The 11208-nt window shown below is 38.0% G+C and overlaps 1 protein-coding gene across 1 annotated transcript in view; it reads right to left on the bottom strand.

Moving 5' to 3' along the window:
• LOC134282945 (uncharacterized) overlaps positions 1–11208 on the bottom strand; it is a 61774-nt gene that overhangs the window by 40737 nt on the left and 9829 nt on the right. Inside the window, exons 15-29 of the mRNA XM_062765365.1 lie at positions 10065–10195; positions 8377–8683; positions 7892–8019; positions 7343–7687; positions 6204–7019; positions 5159–5800; positions 4326–4819; positions 3895–4039; positions 3494–3568; positions 3167–3290; positions 2441–2766; positions 1898–1942; positions 1645–1783; positions 932–1326; positions 25–160 (exon numbers count right to left, since the gene is read on the bottom strand). Coding sequence (XP_062621349.1) covers positions 25–160; positions 932–1326; positions 1645–1783; positions 1898–1942; positions 2441–2766; positions 3167–3290; positions 3494–3568; positions 3895–4039; positions 4326–4819; positions 5159–5800; positions 6204–7019; positions 7343–7687; positions 7892–8019; positions 8377–8683; positions 10065–10195 — 4248 coding nt within the window. The remainder of the gene's footprint in view (positions 1–24; positions 161–931; positions 1327–1644; positions 1784–1897; positions 1943–2440; positions 2767–3166; positions 3291–3493; positions 3569–3894; positions 4040–4325; positions 4820–5158; positions 5801–6203; positions 7020–7342; positions 7688–7891; positions 8020–8376; positions 8684–10064; positions 10196–11208) is intronic.

Raw genomic sequence — 11208 nt, 5'->3', positions numbered from 1 at the left:
ACTGAGGACAACATTGGTACTTACGATGGCCTCCAGGAGAGATGGTCCGTGTTGATTCGCCCTCGAGGAGCAGCGTAGGTGGCGTTTTTCTCGGACGATGCCATCAGAAGTCGGTCTGGGATCCTTGAGGCCTCCTCAATGCCCATGGACTGACTACAGACTGTAAAAATATTTGGCAACTTACAAAAACAAACAAGAACTAATTAATCTCTCTGATGTGTGCAACAAAGCAGTAATAAATACAGTCTGTACATAAAACTATCAAATACTTAGGTTTGATTTATAAGGCTATATAAAATTGAAGTCTTGGTTCTCAGGCCCGCGCGCATCCGTTTTGAGGTAGCCGCATTGCCGATTTTATTGTATTTTTTTTAAAAATAAAAAGTGGGTATTGCGGAGACCAATCCGGGAAAAAAAATTCCGCCCTCATTTGTTTCGTAGTTTAGTATTCAAATATCACTTCCGGTAGCCATTTACAATGAGATTTTGGCTACTTCGTTTGAAAATACATTTGAGGACATTACCTACGATGTTTACACGCTGTTAAGCAATGGATAAGGCAGAGAATTTGACCAGAAATGGAAAGTATATCTGTGATTAAAAAATTATCTTTATGTTAAAGAAAATTCGGAAATTAAAATTAAAAAAAAAACCTCCCTCATCTACTTTATTGCCAATAAAATGAAAAATAAAATGCCGCCCTCCCGCATTTGTTTTGGAGAAAATTGGCCTGAGAACCAAGGAATTAAATTTAGATAGCCTAAGGCCAAAAATTTTGAAAAAAAAATTATCAACACATTTTTTATTACTTGATGGCCTAAGTTTTTATATGAATACCTCATAATACATGTATATGCAATTTAATATAGAAAGATAAACATTAAGCAGACATTTCACAAACAAGTGTTAATCATTCCACATGACCACGTACTTGGTTCTATGGTTGACACTGGTTTGGGGGTGACAGTGGAGATCTTTGGTGCCCCTGTGGTTGTCTGAGTAGCCTCAGGGGAGCAGCCCAGTAAATTAAACCTCAGCCCCGCCCCTCCAGCACTGGCCTCTATGACAACGATCCGTATAAACCGAGCGTAGATCTCGGATGAAAACATGTTTTTCACTACGGAGTTCTGGTCCACGTTTCCAGTAAACATGGCCGCCTTGCCATCAGGTCCATTGACCAGGGAGAAGTCCAGGCCATCGGTACTGTAAGACACAGCGAAATTTGTGACCCATCGCTCCTCCCCTGGACTGCCCTGTGTGAGGATTCCCGAGATATTACGGGGGGAGCCAAAATCCACCTGTATCCAGTTCTTCTGACCCCCTTCCCTGCAAATCAGAGCATCAACTTACATGTATTAAAGAGCATGCTGATACAGTGAAACACGATTATAATAGAGCGCACAGGATAAACGATTTAGATTTGTCATAGACATGATCTTATATTTTATTTTGAAAATTACAGTACAGTTTTAAACTTTTGGCAGAGTAAAACAAGCGTAAATTTCATATAATTGTGTTCATTGTAACTAAGAAATTCTTACTGACTGAAATATAGCCAAACATTTAATTTAAATATAAGTGTAGCCAAATCTTTATAATTAAAACACACTTTTCCTGTAATTACAACTTTAAAAATTGACTTACTGAGGGACCCAGGCCCCAAGGTCATTGAAGAGACGACCAGACGAGGCCCCAGAGAGGGAGTCCCTGGAAGACGAAGCAATCAGCTGACTATCCGAGATCTTGGCACTGTTCTCAATTCCCATTGGATCCAAACACTCCCCTGAAAAAAAAATAACAGGTGAAATTTATCACAAAGTGAACTTACAATTTATGATGGCAAACTTCTACATAATCACTGATAATTCTGATTGTTCAAACTCGGATCAAGACTTACGTTTTGGTGTCGTTGAAGGGGACATAGTGGAAACAGCTGGTGTTTCTGTAATGTTACGAAAACGAATTGAAGGTGGCAACATAAACTAGCTTGTACAATTATGCTGAATGTTATTGCACAGAAAATTAATATCTTTTAATCTCAACATCAATAAATTTTGTCCCTTGGACATTTCATCCAAAAAAAATTTGATATCCCGGTACTTAAAATTTTATTGTTTCAGATTTATGATAAATTTTTGTGTACAAGAATGTGCGAGTTTCCTTGAAAACATTTTTTGGGGGGGGGGGGGGGGGGGGGGTAATGAAAATATTATTAAAGAAAAAGTAATAAACATACGCTCTTGAAATTTAAAACACATAAATTTAAGAAGATCTCTAATATTTTTATTATGTTTTCATGTGAATCCATTGTGTACGTCATATTTTGTAATACTCTATAAAAATAGTAAAATTTGCTAATTTTTTGCATGTTTTCCATATTGTTAAATTTTCTGCCCAAAAACCTGCACTTCTTTAAACATATACAGCAGAGGGTACTCACCAGTAGATTTTGGACAATCTAGGACTTCAAATCTCATTGCTATTCGGTTGTGCCACTCTTGCGGAACGATGCGCAAGTAACGAGCCGTGACCTCCCGATCGAAAAATGCAGAAGCGACAGTGTCACTATCCATGCTTCCCTGGAACACCTTAGGTGCCACTGCGAAACTCTGGTAGTAGGGGGTCCATTTCTGGCCATCGTTACTAAATTTAACAATGAACTTTGTGACCCACGACTGGGATTTGGGGTCCCCTTGAACACGGACGCCTGTCATTGCTGTGGGGATGTGGAAGTTGACCTGGATAAACTCATGCTCATCGTTATATCTGAAGTGTTGAAACAAGTGCATGTTATTGGTATGCGACAAACTTAAACAAAGTTAAAAATTATCTAAAATTTAATTACAGGTAATTAAATGCATTATTAATTTTCTTGACATCCTGGATTTAAATATTTAAGTAATTTGTATCAAACTTTTTAGTAAATTTATAATCTTTGATTCAAATCACTTTATCCAGTAAAAACATTAAGTACACTATACCAAAAATTATTGTATGCAATGCTAGAAAATTAGAAAGTCCTTTCATTTTTAGAGAATGCCATGTAGAAGTTAAGAAGATTGTAATTATTTTCTGTATTTTGATTTAGACTTCCAAAACTGGTGCTGAATATACATGATTTTAAAGAAACAAATCTTAAAAATCCCCATCAGTCCATTATTCCAACCTTGCCACCCAGGCAGTGGATTTACGGAGTCGCGCTTTGTCTGCGTCGTGGTCCACATCTAGGGATGAAGAGGCCAAAAACTGGTCCGGGGTGAATTCTGCCACGCCCACCTCATGGTCACAATCTGTGTGTACAAAAAGTCATATTTATGTCAACAGAATGATGTTCAGAAGTTTTTGGGTTTTTTTTAATCAAAAGTGCTTCACAAATTAATATATAAAATAGCTATTTACATGCATGGCATAATTTACTGTATGTATAAATGGTTTTTTTTTTAATTGAAGGACAAAGGCTACATCTTTCTAATTTCACTGGTCAATAACTTACTGTCTTTTCCGTGTTTAAGTGGGGGTGTGGTTGGACCAGGCTGTGTAGGACTTGGGGATACTGTCATGTTTACATCTACAATAGAAAATCAATTTGTGTTCAGACATTTTCATTAAGAATTTCCTTTTAATGTAAAGTTTTCCTCTTCTCACAAATTGTTGTCAATGAATCATTTTGTTTGTAGTAACTTTATTTAAACTTTCATGAAAAATTCCTCATCACTAGTATTAGCATATGAAGGAACTCCAATTACAAATTGTTTGTCTTGTAAATTAATCATAAATCATGAGCTATCTTCATAAAAATAAGGCTCTTCAAAATGCATGTATATGTATTTTTCCCGAAAATCCATAAGCAGATAAAAAGAGGACCAGGTCTGGGTTTTCTTTCTTGTTTTATACCTGGAGTGGGCTTGCAGTTGCAGTAGAACTGTATCAGATAGTCATGACATTTGCCGCTGGGTTGATCAGCATTCAGACAAGTGAGTCCATTCTTATCACAGGTGACCTTCTGTCCTAGATCGGCAGGGGTCAGGCCACTTAATAACTGTGAAAAATAATGATTTACAATGCAATATTTCATTTAAAAAACTATTCTTGATATCTGAATGAGTCAAATTTTACTTAATGATACATACTAACTACTCTAATCTGTTGTGTGTCCTGATTTTGTCTAGGAAATTGAAAGATGTTGAAAAAAATCTTAATCTGGTTTTGCCAACTAATCTTACAATCAAATTCATTAACTTGGAACTTTTCCCTTTCCTAACTCTGTACATATGAAGTAGAAATAATCAATAACTTCAATTACTTGGAACTTTTCCTTTTCCTACCTCTTTACAAGTGACAGCCACAATATCATCCTCGTGACAGAAGGAAAACTTGCTTCGGAGTTTGGCCAAAGTTTCTAGATCCCCATCCCCAGTGCTGGGAGAGTCCACATTCATGGGGTAGGTCCAGCCTGAGTTACACACAATCTTCCCTGGTTCCGGGGAACCGGTTACGGGGGAAGCTGTGCTTGGAATGGCCTGGTTGTCTGGTTTTGGAACCAGAACCAGATTTCCATTCTTGTCAGTGACGGGTTGTCCATACACATCCGTTTTGGGAACCATGATTGGATTATGGAAGGCATCGGTTTCTGGTTTGGGAGTTGGTTGAGTTGTGTTGTCAGGAACTGGAACCATGAAAGTGTGGCCATCTTTGTCGGTGACGGGTTGTCCAAAAGCATCAGTCTTGGGTCTCAAGACTGGGAAGCCGAAGGCATCGGTCTTTGGAATGAGTATTGGGTTTCCGAAAATATCAGTTTGTGGAACAGGAGGCTGGGCACCTATAGATAAGAATACATTGTAAGAGAATTCTTGTGTTTCTAATTTTAAAGGCTATAAAATTTATTTTATTGAGATTCTCATCTTTAAGTTTTTTTCAACTGGTTAAAACAATGTATGGATTTCAAAATACAATTTAAATGACTTTTTATACATGTATACATATCGATGATGAAATCAAGTTTATGTGATCTCGTGATGCAAAAAAATTCACGAATGAGTTAAGCAATTACATATGAAAAAAAATATGAAAATATACGGAAAAATATCAGCAATCATGGCAATTATATGAAAAATTCTGATCTATTTGTTTTTGAGATATATAATAATTAAACACTTACAAGCACAATAGAACTGCACTTGGTAATCCTCGCAAGTGTCCCCTGGCTTGGGAGTGCACTTAAGACCAGCTGTCGTACACATGACGTTCTCTCCTTTACTCTTGTAATCCAATCCTGTGGCAGCGACCGAGCAGCGTACTGCGATGACCTCGTTACAGGTGGCAGGGAACCCTGGAATACTCCTGGGAACTTCCACATCCACGGGGGAGGCTGCTGAGGGATGTACGTTATTTATCCAGTCCGTCCATCCTTCTTCGCAGAGAGACGAGACCGTGGGTTTGATCGTGGTCTGACAAGCGTCCGTACAGTAAACTCGGACCTCATAATCCCGACAACCCTCGGCAGAATTCTGGTAGAGATCCTCACAAACAAGACCCCGGTTAATGTCACACGTCACCCCAAGATCTCCCGTCTTATCAAACATCTGACCTGTCTGGGCGTCGCGGCATTCTATCTTTGATGGGAATTCACAGAAATCGTAGTGGAGACGTAACTGACTCAGAGTCTCGCGCTCGTCAATGTCTCCTGGTGCCCTCTTGTGACTGTTCATCCACTGTGTCCACTCACACGAGGGAACAGGGGGGTGGGGCTCACCTGGTCTGGGCGCGGGGGTGGAGCCTGAGGGTGGGTTGGGGGTTGTTTCTAAAAAACAAACAGTAAGATTGAAAAAAAAAAATTGTCAAATCATGACAACAATAACTCACATCAACTGTCTCAATGTTTGTCAACTAGTAAAACATTTATTTTGCAATTTCAAAAAGACTTGTCTACAGGTTTATGCAACAAATCATTATGACAAATTCTTTTCATTGACTTGAAAACTACAATATTTTTATTTCCCAAATACCGTCAAAAATCATTTATCTATTACTCAATTGATGGGATCAAGAAGAAAAATTATCCAAAGATTCAAGATATCAAGGCAACAAAACATAAGGAAAAAGTAAACAGGACTTCAAATCCCTTAAACATATCCAAGATAAAAGTATTTGAGGTACTGAAGTTCGACTGTATAACTTATATGTGTGTTCAGTTTAAGACCTACCTCCACAGTCGCAGTAGACAGACACCTCATAATCCTCACATAGCCCACTGGTCTGTTTCCTGTTCACACAGAGCAGTCCCTTGGTGACGTCACACACCACATCCACGTCCCCAGCCACAGTGTAGGGGACTTTGTCCAGAACTGATTGACACTTGATGGCGGTAGGGTGAGCGCAGAAGCCAAATTTCTGCCTGAGGGCGGACAGGCTCTCGATATCCCCAGCACCGTAAATCTCACTGGAGGCTCCTTCACCTTTAGGGGTATCTACATTCATCCACTCAGACCAGCCCTGCACACATTTGAATGGTTGGGGAGTCAGGGTGTTGTTTGAAGCAGTGGGCTGACCAAATGCATCAGTGACAGTGGGCTTCTTGAGGGGAATTCCGAATTCGTCAGTTTTGGGTGACAGAATTGGGTTTCCGAATCTATCAGTAGGTGGAGCTGCTGTAGGGATGTCCTGTGTCACGTACTCTGGTATCATGGTGGTGTGGCCAGAAGCGTCTGTAACCGGATTGCCGTAAATATCTGTCTTAGGGACCAAGATTGGATTCTTGAATTCGTCGGTTTTTGGGTACATCACGAAAGGTCTTCCGAATTCATCAGTTGGTGGTGAAGGGGTGGGTCTGGCCTGAGTGATATACGCTGGAACCAGGGAAACCGTCTCTCCAAAATCATCAGTGACCGGTTTGTGGAACTGGTCAGTGAGCGGTCGCAGAACGGGATTACCAAAGTCGTCCGTGAGTGGGATTTTACCGGTGAAGAAAGCGGTGGTGGACTTGGGAGTGGTGGGGGAAGTTGGAGCCGGGGTAGACAGGCCTAAAAATAACAAGAGATGTATAAAAATTCTGACATTTACATGAAATATTCAGCATGTAAAAAAGTACATTTAATAAGACAAATAACTAATAAAAAACCCAATGTTCCAAAAAACTGGTTTCAAGAATTCACCAGCTAATTAAGTCCTGTTTGCAAATAAGGTTAATCTGCCATAAAGCTTGAGGATAAGCATCCTAATAAATGTATGAAAAACAGTTAACAGTAAACCATCCTGATTCACAAACTGCTTTCAATTCTCATGTACAATACATTACATCCCAGCAATATAAAAATCTCATATAAAAAGACTTCAAGGTACTTACTACAGTCGCATTCGAATCGGACTTCATAATCGTAGCAGATTTCATTTCCCTTCTGATCCACGGACCTACACAGTAGACCATTCCCAAGGTCACACAACACGGTTTGACCCGACTGATGGGCGTCGACCCCCGTCCCGACCACGCGACACTGAATGGATCTCTGTTGACTGTCGGCGCAGTACGTGTACTGTATCCGCAGCTTCTTGCTGACCTCTACGTCATTTGGATCGGATTGAGTCGGACTGTGGACGCTCATCCAACTGGTCCATCCATCCTTACAGTGAGGCTTCTTGAGATGGGGTGTAAATCCGTCGTGTCCGGCGTGTTTCGAAAATGTAGGAACGCCTAAGTGAATAATGGATGAAAATTGAAAAAAAAATGTTTACAGGAAAAAAATTGAACAAAATATTTTTTACAGGAAAAAGAGAACAATTCTATCATGAATGAAGTGAGGTCTGAGAAATTGTCTGACTGTTGTTAGCATGAATAAGAACTGCGAGCTAAAAATGGGGGGGGGGGGGGGGGAAATTGATTCATAAAGTAAACTACCTTGACTATATGCATTAGGAGCAACAGTAGAGGTGGTTGGGTAGGTTACGGGTGGGAATCGGGTCACTGGTGCAGTTGTACTCTGGCAAACGCTATTCCTCATAACATTACCATCTGGACCACAGGTACTGTTTAGATACGAGGAATTTAGTCATATAAAAATATTATTAAAGATTTTCATCATTAGTCAAATATATATAAAAAGAAAGTGCCAAATCTACATATGCTCAAAGTTTACCTTTTTTGTGTACATATTTTACCGCTTTTTAAAGATGAAAAATTGTTTTGTGTGGTTTTAGAGTGTCAGATTTTAACATTTGTTTCTAAGAAAGAGATTTAGAATTTAGAACTGCTATGATTGCAATGAGTTAAACCAGCAATAACATATTTTTTTGAATTGTTACTAAAATGTGACATCATGAATTCTTTTCCATCATAAAACAGGGTTTAAGATAGCTTCAGCAAACTAAAGAAACTCCACCTACCAGACTTCACAATCCTGCCTGCACACTGCAGGGTCCTTAATCTGTTCATAGAGTCGGTACTGTCTCCCATTGACCGTACAGGCTGGGGTGTTACAGAATGGCTCGGGGATACACTTCATAGGGGCGGAGTCCCGGTCATACACCATTCCCGGGGCACAGGCCTTGATGTCACACCCCTCAATACAGGTGTCTTCCTTACACCCCAGGTCCTTGGTTACCTGGTCGTAAGTCAGGTGATTCTTACACGTCTTTTTGGGGCAGGATGAAATGCAAGGGTTGTATGTTTCACATTCCTCACACTGGATAGCTACAAAACAAACATGGTACACTGATTACCTAATTCCTATTAAAAACTAATTTTTTTTCAGTCATTTGTATTTTTAATATAATTATTATAATATTATTATATTATTATAATATTTATATTAGGGATGTCAACGAGTACCCGGTTAACCGGGTACTCGATCGAACGTCCGAGTATCGAATACTAAAATCGGTACTCGGTTACTCGGATGTATATTTTTGAATATTTCTAAGCTTATTTATTATGCATTAAACAATCTCTTTTAAAACGTAAAATGCTCATTGCACTTGTACATACAGTAATTAGGGTTTACTACGACTCTAAATGACCGTTATCGCCTGTGGCAGTGTTTATACAGTAATTATTGACCAAGCACTTGGGGTACCTGACTTTTCTCACCTTCGGCTGTCTTCTACCCTTATTTTTTGTTTGGCTTTAATTATTTGTTTTCACTGAACATCGTATTAAATCCATTAGGTTTAAATAAATTAGATATTTTTGTCAATTCTCCGAGAAGCCGTAAATTCTCGGGAAAAGAGCGGATGATATTACATGTGCGATTATCGATATAGTTGTGTTTGATTACAACTGGTTGTAGGCAAAGGCTTTAATTAAACTGATGGCCATTGTTGCACCAAACTACAAAATACCGTTAATATTATAAAATCTAGGATCGAAAAAGTGTACGAAAATCGCAAATCCGCTATTTGCAAGTTATACCGTACGTAGCTCTGACAACTGATTTGTCGTCAAACGCGACAAAGAGTTACATTACAATTACAGAGCAAATTATTTTTTTAAACAAAAACACTGTGAACCATTTATGATTTTATTTCATGTGTTTATCTGATAAATAAATTGAATTTTAAAAAATGTTTAATTTCGTCGGGCACGAAGTGCTCATCATTATTACAAAAGAAATACATTTACGGATAAGCCTCCTATCAGTGCATCTGGTTTTATTTCTACAAGAGTTTACCATGTTTTACAGTCATCAATTCACTTATTCATATTTTTTTTACACTTTTTACCGAGTACCCGGGTACTCGATCGGGAAAACGTCCGAGTAACCGAGTTTTGACATCCCTAATTTATATTATTAAAAATTACAAAATTAAATCAGGTTACGAGGACCTTTTTCTTTAATATTCAAAAATCGTAGGATAAAAAATTACATCTAGACCTATGGGTTTTTTTTTCAGCAATACACACAAGTCATGCATGTGTAAAAAGACAATTTTTTTATTGTGTTATATATTTCATTTTTATTTGTTTTTGCTTTACTAAACTTGTGAAGAAATTTTTTCTATTGGATTTGAGCTTTTAAATTATTACTTTGTTTTCATTCTGACAGTCTATCTAGCACAAAATAAATCCAACTCACGACAGAGGGCTGGGTTCCTCCACTTGATGGGGACACCCTGGACAGCACACTCGTGGGCGAAGGCCGCGATAGCAGTACACAGGCACTCACAATCTCCACCGGAGTCACAGGCACAGGCATCGAAAATACACCTATAACAACGATAGTTATACATTACAACAAGACACACAGGCATCGAAAATACACCAACAACATTAGAACAAGACGCACAGGCATTGAAAATACACCTAAACAGTTAGTTATACATTACAACGAGAGGCACAGGCATCGAAAATACACCTTCAACAGTTAGTTATACTTGTTTGTCTATTTAGGTATCTATAGGGTCCATTTTACAAAAGAACCTACTACTAAGACCGAATTAAATTATGTTGATTACTTAATATACTAGTATGTTACATTGATTTGGAAACAAATTTAATCTTTTTAAAAAAAATAATTTAACAAGAAATTTATGGGCTGTGAATTTCAAGCATTATTATTTACTGTAAGCATGATAACTGTATATATAAATTGGCACATTCAAAACTAAGCGGAGTCAAGGGGTATAGAGTTGTTTGCATAATCATGAATTAGCGCTACACATGTTCATGCCTTGTTTTGTACAGTATAAGTAAATGATTTCTTAGCGGTATTCATGTCTGCGCCAAAACCTCTAAAATTTGAAGCCCGCTTTTTTCGTACATGCACAGTATTTTTGCAAAATTATACCATCATCTTCAGCTTTTGGCTTTAGTTTAAAGTTAAAATTGGCCCATAGCCTGGGGATCATGAAATGTCTTAAGCTTAAGTCAAAATACAGATGTTATATTAAAGCAATATGAGCTGCATTTTTGAGAATTTTATTTTGCTGGTAAAATGTGTTATTATGATTTGTCTGTATGTAATCTAGTAAGCCCTTAAGATCAATAAGACCAAAATAAAGTTTAAAAATGTTTTAGAGGAAACATTTCTGTACAACCGAATATACAGCATTATATAAGAAATCATTATTGTACAGGACGACAATAATTGAATTTTGCTTAAATCAAAGCTTATAAAAAGTTCTTCCATGGCAAATATTAACAACAGAAGTTTATAAATGTTCTATTTTTCTGTCATTAAAATAGTTAATTACAAATTTGCAATTTTTTTTCCTGGTGTC

Source organism: Saccostrea cucullata, unplaced genomic scaffold (genome assembly GCF_032062105.1).
Source record: "Saccostrea cucullata isolate Sc308-1 unplaced genomic scaffold, CSIRO_AGI_Scuc_v1 ctg1877, whole genome shotgun sequence".
Classification (NCBI taxonomy): domain Eukaryota; kingdom Metazoa; phylum Mollusca; class Bivalvia; order Ostreida; family Ostreidae; genus Saccostrea; species Saccostrea cuccullata.
The sequence above is the reverse complement of the archived record's forward strand: the minus strand, read 5'-3'. Positions and strand labels throughout refer to the sequence as shown.